This window comes from Rousettus aegyptiacus, unplaced genomic scaffold (genome assembly GCF_014176215.1).
Source record: "Rousettus aegyptiacus isolate mRouAeg1 unplaced genomic scaffold, mRouAeg1.p scaffold_m13_p_9, whole genome shotgun sequence".
NCBI lineage: Eukaryota > Metazoa > Chordata > Mammalia > Chiroptera > Pteropodidae > Rousettus > Rousettus aegyptiacus.
In genome coordinates this window covers 30,242,963-30,256,583 of record NW_023416312.1, presented here as the reverse complement: position 1 = coordinate 30,256,583, position 13,621 = coordinate 30,242,963, and the positions used below count along the sequence as shown (strand labels likewise).

At 52.3% G+C, this 13,621-nt stretch overlaps 1 protein-coding gene across 3 annotated transcripts; it reads right to left on the bottom strand.

Moving 5' to 3' along the window:
* Window positions 1-1,591: 1,591 nt before the first annotated feature.
* CDK16 (cyclin dependent kinase 16) lies at window positions 1,592-12,072 on the bottom strand. 3 transcript variants are annotated; one of them, XM_016127804.2, is made up of 16 exons: window positions 11,645-12,072; window positions 6,711-6,918; window positions 5,990-6,123; window positions 5,768-5,893; window positions 5,610-5,666; window positions 5,399-5,513; window positions 4,648-4,742; window positions 4,487-4,549; window positions 4,115-4,238; window positions 3,796-3,916; window positions 3,585-3,682; window positions 3,396-3,501; window positions 3,272-3,314; window positions 3,047-3,137; window positions 1,931-2,008; window positions 1,592-1,845 (listed from the first exon to the last, which is right to left on the bottom strand). In XM_016127804.2, exons 2-16 carry the CDS (start codon window positions 6,910-6,912, stop codon window positions 1,808-1,810), a joined length of 1,491 nt encoding a protein of 496 aa, XP_015983290.1. In that variant the 5' UTR covers window positions 6,913-6,918; window positions 11,645-12,072; the 3' UTR covers window positions 1,592-1,807. The 3 variants fall into 3 exon arrangements, with proteins under 3 accessions (XP_015983290.1, XP_015983291.1, XP_015983289.1); XM_016127805.2 differs by lacking the exon at window positions 11,645-12,072 and adding an exon at window positions 11,207-11,623; XM_016127803.2 differs by lacking the exon at window positions 11,645-12,072 and having other exon boundaries at window positions 6,711-6,934.
* Between the last annotated feature and the right edge of the window lie 1,549 nt (window positions 12,073-13,621).

The window sequence follows — 13,621 nt, the reverse complement described above, 5'->3', positions numbered from 1 at the left end:
CCCTCCCAAGGTCATCTCACCAATATCATGGTTTCTATTACTTTCTAGACACCAATAATCCAAACTTTCAGTTCCATTGATGACCCACTCCTAATTTTAATCCATGTATTATAGGATTCCCCTACTTACTCAGTGGTCCAAAAACCATCCTCATGTTCCCCCTCCAACTGGCCTAACTCATACTGTCCCAGTCAGACGTGCTGGTCATACTGCGTATTGCCGCCTCATCTCCCCATCTCCTGGTTTTGGGGGCCTTCCAGGTGTCTGAATTTTCAACAGCCTCTCTACACCTTCCTGTCCCTACCCTATAGCTAGCTTCCGCATATTCTTGGGTAAATCTAACACCTATCTCTCTCTCCTTCCTAGCTCATCCTCCATTCGGCCTGCTCCGCTTCAGTTCACTGTTCCACCACTGTGTGTGCAAGCCCATAGATGCCTTTTTCACAGCCGTGACATGTCCCTGGCCCACTCCCAGTGCTTCCCTAGACTATGTGGACCAGGTATGAATTCATCATGGTACCAGTACTCACCCTGGGTCAAGCCCACCCTCACCCCTGTATGGATTTGCAATCACATTTTTCTCTTTAGACTTTTTAATATTTCATACAGCGATTATGGTGCATTCAGGAACCAACCCCCCCCAAACCCCACTAGGAGGGCACCCACCCTTGCCCTCCCACCCCATTTAAGAGACCCAGGGCTTAGAGTGGAGGAAGGGGAGGTAATCACCCATCTGGGACTGGGCCCAGAGACTGTCCCTGCCCTGCCTCACCCTCCCCAGGGGTTAGGGGATAACTCCTGGGCACACACACTCCATCCCCCCCACCAGCCCCTCTGTCCCTGCCTGTGCACATAGACATACTATGGCTCCTCAATGAGTTGGTCAGTTCCTGGCAGGGCCCCTACTCAACAGCACCGAGTGCAATGGGGGCAAGAGGGCTGGGCTAGGGAGACCCTGAGAAGGAAGGAGGCCCCAGCTACGGGACTGCAAGAGGGAAAGACTGGGGCCCCAACCTCATCCATCTCCCAGAGTCTCCAGTAGTCCCCAGGTACCCCTGTGGCTGGGGATGGCAGGTGGGGGGTAGGAAGGCGAGTGGTTGAGGCATGCTTTCCCTTAGCCGACCCCAGGGTCTGGTGATGGTCAGGGTTCTGAATAGGGGCTGTGTCCCTGGCCCTTGGAAAGGCTGGGAGTGGGGCTTCATTGCACAAAATACTGTGGGAGGGCCACACATAGGGGGTGGGGCCCAGCCAGTCTGTATAGAGAGATATTGCATTTAAAAAATGAAAACCTCATTTAAAATAATTAAAAAACAACAATGAATGAAACGAACAACAAAAAAGCCCACACAACATGAGGCAGGTGGGACAAGCAGGAAAGCAAGCAGGGGAAACCTCAGACTCAAGGCATCCCCATCTTGTCTGAGTCGAGATCCCCAGCCTGGGATAGCTCCAGACCACTGGCTGGCCATGGGGTAGTGGTCCTGGGGGAGGGTATGATGGGGAGGGGCATAGGCCTGGCCTCAGTGTGGGAGGCTGGCACGGCCATGCTGTCCGCCGGCAACTACTGAGACAGAGAGACAAACAGACCAGGCAAGGAGCATTGAGAGCTTTGTTAGCACCCAGCAGACAGGCCAATGGGTGGGTTGACAGGCCAATGATCAGGTGTTGTTGGACAGGCAGCAGGGGACATGTGGGCAGGAGAGCATAAGTCAGGCAGGTAGCAAGCAGGGAGGATGCAGTTGGGGTCTGCCCTGTGAGGGGTGTGGCATCCCTCCAGCTGCTGCCTGCTGGGGCCTGGGTCTGTGGCTTAGAACTCGGTGTCCACCACACGGAAAGCTGGCCTGCCTGTGGGCGAAAGCAAAGCGGATGGCTGTTGGTGGACAAGCAGGTAGGTGGATGGGGCAAGGAAGAGGGTAAGGGCCACATTTACCTGAGTCAGGCATTGATGAAGAGCGAAGGCTGGCCTCCTTTTGTAGCTGGATCTCCTTTAGTGCAAATATGGAAGTAGCTGTGGGTGGAAGAGAGACAGAAGTAGGAAATGACCCATGGGGCCATCCAGGACTACCCACCCTATGGCCCCATTGGGGGAATTGGAAAAAGCTGCCTTTGAGAGGCTTGACCTTTATCCATCAAATAATTCCACATATAAACCAGTTACAACTAGGAAAAATGAAATATGAACAATTATATGACACCAAATCCTTATTAATTTCATCAAGTGTAATAACAGTATTGCAATTACCACCTAGGTGATGGATGGTGTTTAGGATTTGATTTAGATTAGTTCAGTGGGGAGATACATGAAGTGTGCCAAATCTTTTTTAGATGATGTTATGTTTAAAAAATATTCTATATAGATACATGCTAAAATTATTTATAGATAAATGGTATGTCTGGAATTTGAAAATAATCAGTGGGGATAAGACCAGATTGGCCATAGATGACCTATTGGAGTACTTGGGAACTCATTATTTAGTCTAATATATAAACATTTAATTTTAAAATGTCCAAGTTAATAAGTCTTGAACAGTCAGATATAAAAAGAGAACACCCTGTATGATTCAATTTCTGCAGAGTACAAGGACAGGGAAAATTTATTTAGGCTGTTATAAGTCAAACTAGTGGTAACCCTTGGTGGCGGGGGTTGGACAACTGAATTGAAGGAAATGAGAAGGTGCTTTGGGGAAGCTTCTCACGTCCCGTTTGACCTGTATGCCAGTTACATGAGTGTGTGTTTAGTTTGTGAAAACTCATGATATGAAAACTTATGATCTGTGCATTTCTCAGTATATACTTTACAAGGAAATGTTTACTTAAAAAAAAAAAGTAAAGTGATATTGTATTTATTTTTATGTATATTTGAAAATTTCCATGAAAGGTAAAAAGAACTGAAAAACTACATAGCCTTTTTATAACACATCACATGTGTGAACAAGAGTGTACCCCCTTACAGGTGGCATAGCCAGAGCCCTATGCAACCTGCCCAGCTGTCTGCAGCAGTCCCCACAGTCCTCTACCTGATGGTCCATTTCCCAGCCTCACTCACTGTCAGGAAGTTTGTGGATCCGCTCCCCCAGACCGAGGAAGAATGGGTGTTTCATGGAGTCCTCTGCAGAGATCCGATTGCGACCTTCGAACTGGGGCGGGGGGCGGGGGCACGGAGTATTGACATTTTCACACAGTCTCTCTCCTTCCCCACCCCTGTAGCTCCCTGCTTCCCCCCACCTGGAATCTCCAAGCCCCCAAGGCTGACCCAGGAAAGTGGTCTCACCTGTAGCAGCTTGGTAAGGAGGTCAGCCCCATCGCTGTCAAGTCTACCGCAAGGACAAGGAAACCCGCTTTAAATTGAGCTTGGGCACTCTGGCCCCTAATACCCACCTACCCACCAGCCTCACCGGGGTGCATGGCTCAAAAGGGCCTCAGAGCGGTACTTGGGGTAGTTGTATGTCTTGAATTCTTCGTTGGACAGGATGCCCGGCCATGTCTCCTCAGTTGGGGTTCCTGGCAGGAAGAGGCATTACCCTAAGCATTTCACTGGGCCTCCTTCAATGTCCCCACAGCTCCTGGGGCTCATGCCTCCTCACCCAAGATGCGGAAGATGAAGTGTAGCTGTTCCTCCACTGTGGAGCCTGGGAAGAGGGGCCGGCCCGTGGCCATCTCATAGAAGATGCAGCCCACACCCCTGGGCAGGGAGGGCACAGTAAATAAATAGGGAAGGCAGCTGGCCGATTGGCCATTGTGATCAAGCCACCCCCTTTACCACATAGCTTCTGCCATACTTCCACCTGTCCTCACCACATGTCAATCTGGGTAGAGTAGTCTGTAGACCCAAGCAGGATGTCAGGGGGCCGGTACCATAGTGTCACCACCTCATTGGAGTAGGTCTTTGTTGGAATTGACTTGGCCCGAGCAAGGCCTGATAAGTGGAGAGAAGGGGCAGCTGGAATTGAGGTGGTCCTGGACAGTCTAGGGGAGAATACAGTTGGGACTGAGGGTGTCCTAAGCAAAGCCTAGAAAGGCTGAAGGGGACTGAGACTAGGTGGTCATGGGGAAGGGAGAGGCTGGAAGATTAAGGCTGGGGGATTACTGGGAAGAAGGGGGAGACTGGGAGTACCAAAGTCAGCCAGCTTAAGCTCTCCTCTCTCATTGATGAGCAAGTTCTGGGGCTTGAGGTCACGGTGTAGCACCTTCTGCCGGTGGCAGTAGGCTAGGCCACGGAGCAGCTGGAACAGGAACAGCTAGGGACCCAAAATGGCAAGCAGAGGTCAAAGAGTATCTAGCAGCCTGACCCCAGCAGGCTCTGCTCCCCCTCCCCAACACAGACACTCAGCCCAGAGACTTGTCTCACAAAAGAGGACAGGGTTCCAATGCCCTCCCAGGGCTCCCAGAAAAAAAGCCAAACAGGAAAATCATTTTTGCAAAATTTGTGTGGTGAAGTGGGTGAGTAGAGTCCCCCTTGTGCCCCTGCATCCTGCCCCACACCCACTTTCACATTATGCATGTTGATGATGTTCCCACAGTCATCCAGGTACTGCTTTAGGTCCTTGTCCTGAGGAGAGAAAAGCAGGCAGAGGAATGAGGATCACATCCTGTGGCTCCTGGTTATCTTCTCACCTCCCCCCAGGACCCACTGCCAAACAACCTTACCAGATACTCAAAGACAAGAGTGAGGGACTTCTCAGTGTGGATAATGTCGTGTAGCGTGACGATGTTGGCATGTTTGAGGTCCTTGAGCAGGGACACTGCAGGAAGCATGGGGGTGGGATGGGGAAGGAGTCACAGCCCCACCCTCAGAATAAAGACAAGCACTAGACAGGGATGAGCCCGAGGTTTTCTTCTTTCCCTGTGCAGTTTGGGGTGGTGGCTCACAGCCACAGGCTCTAACCCACCCAATGCCAGGAAGGTGTGTCCCCATGTCCCAGATGTGGAAACTAAGGCTCAGAGAAGAGTATGGAACAAGAACCTGGGATTGCAGTGTGAGGATTACGTGACACTAGATTTTCACAACCCATTTTTGGTTTCTGGAAAGGGTCCTTGCTCTAACCCTTAATACACAGGCCTGCAACTTCATGTGAAATTGACACTCAATTTCTATACAACTCAAATTAATTGCATGTGATGTTCTGACTCTGTTGTATCAAGTAAATTGGTGAGCACTTTCAGAACCAAAGTAGGTACCTTCTTTTCCAATTTATCTGCCTCTTCTCCAAACAGGAACAGATTACTGGTTATCTTGATTATTACCTAGATATGTGGGTTATGGGAACTTTTTCACAAAGCCCAGAGTGTCAGGAAGGAAGTCTCAGAACCCCCAGCCTCTGATCTCACTATGGAATGTGTGTGTGCACCATGGGGAGAGTTCGGGAAGCCTGGGGCAAATCTTCCCAGATGTCTATACCTTCTCGGATGGCCGTACAGGGTGCCCCCTCTTCGTGTTCCAGTCTGATCTCCTTGAGTGCCACAAGGTTGTCTGTGAGTTTGCTTTTGCCTTTGTAGACGGTGGCATAGGTACCCTGGGGAGAGAGTAAGAGTGACAGGAGAGGAGCTTGAGGCTGCAAGGAGTTCCCACTAACCCCATCCCCATCATGGTCCTTCTTGCTCTCCCTCACCTCGCCCAGCTTGTCCAGCTTGATATATGTCTCCAGTTTCCCAAAGCCAATCTCGGACTGTGGGGTGAAGGAGGTAGATTGAAACAGGCTCAGGAGTGGGGACGGGTGGGGGAAAGAAGGGTAGTTAAGAGGAGAGGATAGGAACAGAAGATGCTCACCAAGCTGACACGACGGAGGCGGCGGCTGAGGGGCTTATCAAAGATGGGGCTATTGAGGGTCAGCTTCTCAAGGTAGCCCTCAGGCAGCCGGATGTCAGCTGGTAGTGATAGGCGCTTGTTGATGTCCTAGCAGGCAAGACAAGAGAAATAGGACCACAAGCTCCACCTCTCCAGGTCCAACCCTCTTTTCCAGACCCACAACCCAGACAAGGGGTTAAGCACCTCAGTGGAGATCTTGCGTGGGGGATGGTTGCGCATGCGCACCCTCACTGGCGACTGCACCTCATCTGAGGATGTGGCTGAAGCCTGGTCACTTTCCCCGTCAGACCCCATCTTCAAGTCCTCGTGTACAATCTCTGGTGGTGGTGACAAGGGGAGAGCAGGCCAGGTAGAGTCAGGAGCCCCAGGATACCCCCTCCCTGATGGAATATAGTCCCTCATCATACAGGTGTGTGCAGGGACCCCCAGAGCAGACTGGAGTCCCTCAGGGAGAAGGTGGCAAGGCCCAGGGAGGTTCAGACAGGTCAGAATAGGTTGAATGGGGCATGGGGGAATAGTCACCTAGTGAAGAACCTGGTTCCAGGGGTGAGCTGAGACTGTGGCTGGCCCAGGGGGCAGGGAGAGGTAGCCAAAGGCCCTGGGACAGCAGACCCTGGGCAGGCAGGCACCAAGCCTGAGCGGGCCATCACAAAGTGCAGGAGAAGGGCAAAGGGAGGCTCAGGGCAGCTTTGGCAGGCAGGGTACCCTTTTTCCCCCTAAGGCCTGGGCACAAAGCCAATGGAAGGGGCACAGGTGGACAGATAAAGGATGTTGAGAGAAGATGGAAGGGAAGAGAAAGAAAATGGAAAAAGGAAAATGAAAACAACACAAGTCTAAGAGAAACTGAGACTAGGAGGCAGCATCTGAGGACCAGTCTGATGGTGGGAGTAGTTAGTAGACCTACCTGGCGCAGAGCTGAGTGGTCCCCGTCCAGAGCGAGGTTCCCCAGGGGCTGCACGAGTAGGGGCCTCTCCAAGGTCACTGCCGCCGCCGCCACCACTCTCATCCAGGCCTATCTGTTCAGGGGCACCATTGGTCTTGTCTACACCTCGGCCCCCTCGGAGTGTCATTGACAGCTGCCGTTTGATCTTCTTCATCCGATCCATGGCAACCTGAGCAGAGGGCATGGATGGGAATAGGTCCCACCCATACCTGGCCTGACCACCATGGGCCCCCTAAAACCCATGACAACCTAGTGAGGCACTTATACATGAACTGTGTCAATGCCTACCCAACCACTGTGGAGCCCTAGAACCACTCAGGATTTCTGGAAACCTGGCATGGATGGGAACCCTTGCCAGTGCCTGCCCACCTATGGCCAGCCTCTGGGCACCCTGCTCCTAAGTAGCCCACCTGGGTACTGAGGCTTGGGTGGCTGGCTGAGGGCAAGGGCCCAACCGATGGACTGTTGGTCTCTATGAAGGCAGCCTCAGTGTGGGAGCAGAGGGCTCTACAGCAGGCGTTCTCAGGTGCAGCGGAAGTGATAGATCTGAGTGGGGCAGGGGGCTCACCCATGACCCCGGGACCACTGACGTGGCCCTGGGCATGCCCATAGAATGCCACATTCCGCTGGCACCAGCCCCACATCACCCCCTACTCCCAAGGCAGACTGCTCCCTGTGGCCACAAGGCCCTCCCACCTCCGCTCAGCAACCATCGTCATGGTGACTAGTGGACTATTCCACTGGTCTACCGAAGTAAAGGGTACAGGGGCGAGGTCCTGCCCAGACCCAACCACTGGTTGGGGTTGTGGGGGGGATCTCAATGCACACCGGCTGTCCTGAGGACTGCTGGAAAGGTTCAATTGGGTTGGGACCCATAGGATCCCACCCAGATTTTTATAATTCAGATCACATTTCTCCTTTGAGAATGCACCATCTCTCTCTTATCACCCAAAATAAACCTCCCAGTCCTCAGTATTGCCCAAAGTCTTACCCCATTCACCCCTATTACCAACTGGCCTCACCTCCCCCTCAATCATTGCTAGCTGCTGTTCTGCAACCATACGTAGCAGTTCTATCTCAGGGCCTTTGCAGTGGCTGTTCCCAGTACCTGGAATACCCTTCCTTCAGATTCCAAAAACAACTCACTCCCTTATATAACCCCTTTCAGGCCACAGTTCAAATACTACCTTTTCCCATGGATAGCCCTCCACAAATTACATTATTTAAAATCTCAACCATCCTGAGCTCCTTCACCCTGCCAATTATACCCCAGCACTCATCACCTCCTCAAAAATGACACCATCTACTTATTGATTTCTTTATTCCTTACTGTCTGTTTCCTCACCACAACTAGAAGATCAGCTCCGCCAGGGTAGATTTCTGTCTGTTTAGGTCACAGCTATATCCTGAGGACCTGGAACAGTGACTGACAGAGTAGATGCTCAAAAAATGCTTATGGCAGAAATAAATGAATCAGGGGGCTGAAGGCCTAGGATCAACCTTTACCAGGGTGAGTCCCTGCTACTCATGAACAACCCCAGACAAGGTGGCCCAGTGACGCTGGCATCAGCAAGAAAATGACCTACCTAGATGGGGTTGCTGGAGGGAACGGGGCCACCGAAAGGCTTAGGCTGGCCTTCTTCTGCTTCCTCCTGGGCTCTGGGCCAGCAAGGAGGGGGAAAGAACTGGCCCAGGAACCATCTGGACTCACAGCATGGCCTAAGATGGCCCTGGGCCCAAGGGAAGTGAAGCTAGATAGGAAGTTGAGGATGAGGCTGGGGCTAGATTCAAGGAGAAAAGTGGGTCATCTGTTACCCAGAAATCAGGTGCTTAGCCCATCAGTCCCCCATACCTTACTTCTGTGGTCCTGACTTCACCACCCTCAGGAGGGGTAGAGGGGCCAGCCTAGTAGAAAGACCTCAGTAAAGAGGATGAGATTTGTCCAGAGAACTCAGGATAACAACAAAATCCTGACCCAAGAGGCTGAACACTGGACCTGAGGCTGAGGAGGGTGAAGCATGACCAGCCCCCCAAAGACTCTTATGTCAATATGGCATGGATACTCAATTTGTTGTGACAGGGAATGGGGGAGTTGGTTGGGGGAAGACTGTAAGTAGGGTTGGATGGACAGTGGGGAGGGAGCCAGAAGAAGCCAAGAGTCCATGACCTCTAACTAGAAACTCCAAGGACTGGACATGTTTCGGAGTTCAGTTTTTTGGGGATTTTAGGAAGTTGGGTACAAAATCTTTGACTCATGCAACACCCCCAGCAGGGGGGCCCTGAGTGGGCCATTGTGAACAGAGGCACTTGAACATTAAATATGTAGTAAAACTCGAATACTCTTATACCCGAGGACACTCACCACCTCACACCAACCAGCGAGGTCATCACACTCTACTAACTCCCATAAGAACATACCACCTTTATCCTGTCCAGACCCCTATAAGCACCCAATGAACCCTCAGTGTCTTGTTCCTTCAGTACACACTGGACCCTAAAGAAGGCCTCTCTGCATTTCAACTGCTATCGGCATCTGCAATTTTTCTTTATCTCTAATTCTCATCAGCACACAAAGCCCCAACAGAGCACAAAACCTTCTAAGTTGACTCTTATCACCACATTCTTGGTCCCCTCCCAGGCCTAGTTGCCTGTTAGCTTCTCCACAGCACTCACCCTTCAATAACACACTGTTCCCTCTACATGATTCTGACCCCTATTAACATGCACTTGGGACCCTCTACAGCTGACCCATATTAGCATTCACTAGATATTCACACTGCCCTAAATCCCATTAACATAAAGTGAACCTTGCAGATCCCTGACCTGACTGTTTTCGTCCACGCTCAGACCCCTCCACAGCTATGACTATCATTAACACATAATCTGGTCCTCCCACTATCCTGCCCCCGCCACCTCCCATCAGCACAAGCTGGACCTTCACTTCACCCTGACCCCTCTTAGCCCGCACTGGGCCTCAAACAGTGCTTCCCCATTAGCATACCCTGAACCCTTACTCAGCCTTATCTCCAGAGATAAAAACAGTGTTCTATGATGGTCTGATCCTCATTAGCACACAGAAGTCTTCGTTCAGCCCAAACCCCTAAGCACACACTTCAGCCATCCATGGTTGTAATCCACTTTAGCACACCCAGACCATCACACGTTCCTGCCCCTCATTTCTCTGTTTCAACTTCTCCGCAGCTATAACCCTTGCCATTTGACACTTGGATTCCTTCACAGCCCTGATCCTCCTTATTGCATATAGAAACCCTCCACAGTTCTACCACCCATTAGCATTCCCTGAAACCTCAACACATCCCAGTCCCCCATGGACACGAGCAGTCTTCACAATGTTCTGATGTCCATTAGCATATTCCAGACCTCATACTGCTCTGACTCTCCTCTCACTGGCACACATTTAAGCACGAGCACCTCCATGGCTCTCAACTCACATTAGCAGTCACTAGAACTTCATATATCACCCTACTCCTTAGCACGTCCTAGAACCTCACATCCCTAGTCCTCATGGACACACATTTAATCCCGCACGATCTTGATTCTGAATACACCGGACTTCTTACAGTGCTAAGCCACTCCCCTTATTGCCCCCCACCTCCACATAGCCACATCTCAACTCTGATAGCCATTAGCATAGGTTCAGGTCTTCCACCACGCTGCCCCCATTAACATAGACTGGGCCTCATATTATCCGGACTTTAATTACCACGTGCAAATACTCTCTACAGCTATGACCCCCCACCCCCACTAACACTCTCAACGCTCGAGTTCTTCCACTACCCTGCCCTCCATGAGCACACTTTGGACCCTCACACACTGTAATCCCTCATGAACAAATATATTGTATTAACACCATCCTGGCCCTCATCACCACACACAGAGCCTCAGAGCCTTGACCCAATTAACAGGCCTTTTGGTACCTCTACCACCTTATCCCTCATTAACACACTGAGGACCCTTCTACAGCTAGAACTCCATTTGCATATCTCAGCACTTCTGACATCCTCTCCCCTATTATACACGCTAGGGTCCCTCCACCGCCCCGCATTAGCACACACTGAGCCCCAAACCTTACACAGCGCTAAGACTTATACCACATGCTCCGACTCCTCCACAGCTCAGGCCATTAGCAAACCTCAACTCTTTCACCACTCTGTTACCCATTTCCACTCCCTCTGGTCCTTCGATCACCCCGCTCCCAATTATTACACACAGTACTTCCCACCCCTAGCTCCGAGACCCGACCCAGGGCGGGGCCAAGGTCAGGGAGGTACTGAATGACCCCCTGTCTCGGTGCATTCTGGGCAATTCGCTGGGGAGGGGGGGAGGAGACCCAAGCCAGCGGGGCAGCCCGAGCCCTGGGCACCGCCAGGAGTCTGGGTTGGTCCTGTAGGAGGAAGAAGGGCAGCCCCCACCCCAAGTCTCGGGGACGCGCTCACCGGCGGGGGCGCGCGAGCAACCTCAGCGCCGCGGGGTCGGCGCGGAGGCGCCTGGGGCGGCGGCCTGGGCTGAGGCCGCGCGACCTCCTTCTCCTCCTGTTCGCCGCAGGGGCCCGTCCCAGTAGTCTTCGGCCATGGCTGCTGGGCCCGGGCCGCCGCCGGCTGAGGAGGGGGAGGCGGCGGCGGCGGCGGCTGAGGCGGAGGCGGCGTCCCGCTCAGTCGGCCATGAGCTTGGCCGCTGTGGGCGATGCCCCCGGGCTCGTTGGCGCCGGCTCGAATCCGAGAGCTCACGGCGGCTCGCGGCTCAAAGCCGACTGCCTGGGGAGACGCGGCGGATCCCAGGGCCGAACAGCCAACGACCCAACCGCCGCGCGCGCCGCGCTCCACGCATGCGCACGCACACGCTGGACAGGGTGAAGTGGGAAGGAGGAGACTCACCTCGGACTGCACGTACCAAAAGACCCGTCCGCCGCTGGAGGGGGCGCGGCCATTGCGCGCCCACCAGGGAATGTGGCGCCAGCCCTGGAATGGCGCCAGGGGGAAGTGTAGAGGTTGTTTAGTACTCAGTTCAGATCTTGCAGAAGTTTGCTAGCGCTGAAGTGGGCAGCAGCTAGTAAGCAGCGTACCAGTCACCATTCGCTCCCCCTACTTGGTCTCACTTGGTGCATCCCCATGGTGGCAAACGGGACTTTTGCAAGGGAGAAAAAGATGAGGCAGTCAGCCCTAGTCCTTTAAGGTGCCTCGGGAGGCAGAAATTTCAGAGGTTCGTGAGAAGATGACTTTTCTAAGAGAGGCGGCCTGGAGAATCATTGGCCTTTATCACCTTAGGCAGGGCAGAGTCTAGCCCCGCCCAGCCGATCTCCCCCCCTCCGCGCCGACCCTCCCACTCCCACACCGCTAGCTCATTCCCACTGTGAACGTGTGCTGCCCCGCCCTTTGAGGTTGTCACCCAGCCAATCAGATTTGCTCCCTGAGGTGAGGCAGGCAAGAATGAAGGGCGTGGCTGGTTTGAAGAGGCGTGACTTCGCTGCTCTGCCACGCCTCTTCCCAATTTTCATTGGCTTTTTGGGGCGGGACCTCCTTTTTGTTCTGAGCTCTTCTCACCATAGGCTAAATATCCCGTAAGGTGATTGGTCAAAAGAGCGCCCAATGGGCTTTCGTCTCTTTTAACCCCGCCCGTCTCCCTCACGATGCTGACGGGGTGGAGCCTGAGCTGAGAAGAAAGGCGGATTTTTAGAGGGGCGAGTGCATTACTGCGCATGCTTGGGACTTTGGGCCAGGTTGAGGGGGGGTCTCTTTTCGCTTCACATATGCACACTAAATTTGAGTTTTCCTGCCATCTCTCAACTACTTTTGCCTGCCAGAGCCCTGCCTGTGGTTCCCCCGGCTCTGTGGTTTTATTTATTGGGTACCTGTTGTATATCAAGTACTGCCGAACCGACCTAATCCCCCACCCTTCTCTGCCTGGAAAACTCCTACACTTATCACCAAGCCCAGCTCAAATGGCTGCAGCCTTCAGCAGGCCTTCTGGAACATCTTTACATTGCATCCCAGTCTAAAGCCAGCTTCCCTGTCTCTTCTGGGCTTCCCTGTATGGCAGCTTTAGTCACACCAGTTAAGTTTTTCAGTAAGGTTTCTACTAGTGACGACTTACCATACCACCATGGGACTGGAAACACATTTGACGAAGACAAAAGTCCACCACGGGCTAGACAATCAGGTCATTCACGTTTCTGACCTCATCTCTGATCCCCCTTTCTTCCTCTCTGCTCCAGCCATACTAGTCTTCTAGCTGTTCATGAACAAGCAGGCACAATCAAGCCTCGGGGATTTTGCACTTGCTGTTGCTTTTGCCTGGAATGCTTTCCCCAGATATCCACATGCCTCATCCCCTCACTTCTTCTAAGTCCTTGCCTTCAATATCACCTCTCCTGACTATCCTATTTAAAAATGCCAACCTGCACCATCATCCCAGATCCCCAGACTTAGCTCTATAGACCTTTTGAATAGCACCAATCGACTTCTAATATATAATTTTAGTCTATCCTGGGTCTCATCCTAGCAGAACATAAGCCGCCCAACTCCCACCCAGGACAGGTATCTTTTCTGATCTACTGTGGTCTGCAAGGCCTAGGGTAGTGCTTGGAACACCGTAAGCATTCAACAAATGTTTATTGAATGCCATAACGATCAATAGTTGTAGGCAGAGACAAGAGGACACAAACCTTGTCCCACCTGTACTTTGTACCTGCTGGGTGCAGGGGGCTCTCAATGCAGTCACCCAACCCCTGCCCACTGAACCCTGGTCTATCTTGCTGGTGTTGTAAGGTAGACAAACATGAGAAGTAAAATGGCATGTATTGGGGAAATAAGATGCAAGCAGGATTCATGGGTTCTTGATGAAATGTGTCAGGT

Excerpts from the sequence above, each read along its gene's own strand:
- CDK16 (XM_016127803.2), bottom strand. The coding sequence starts at position 6,933 with ATGCCCTCTGCTCAGGTTGCCATGGATCGGATGAAGAAGATCAAACGG. Across the intron at positions 5,894-5,989 it reads CACGCAAGATCTCCACTGAG|GACATCAACAAGCGCCTATC; the intron begins GTGCTTAACCCC and ends CTTGCCTGCTAG. Across the intron at positions 3,138-3,271 it reads TCCTTACCAAGCTGCTACAG|TTCGAAGGTCGCAATCGGAT; the intron begins GTGAGACCACTT and ends CCCCCGCCCCAG.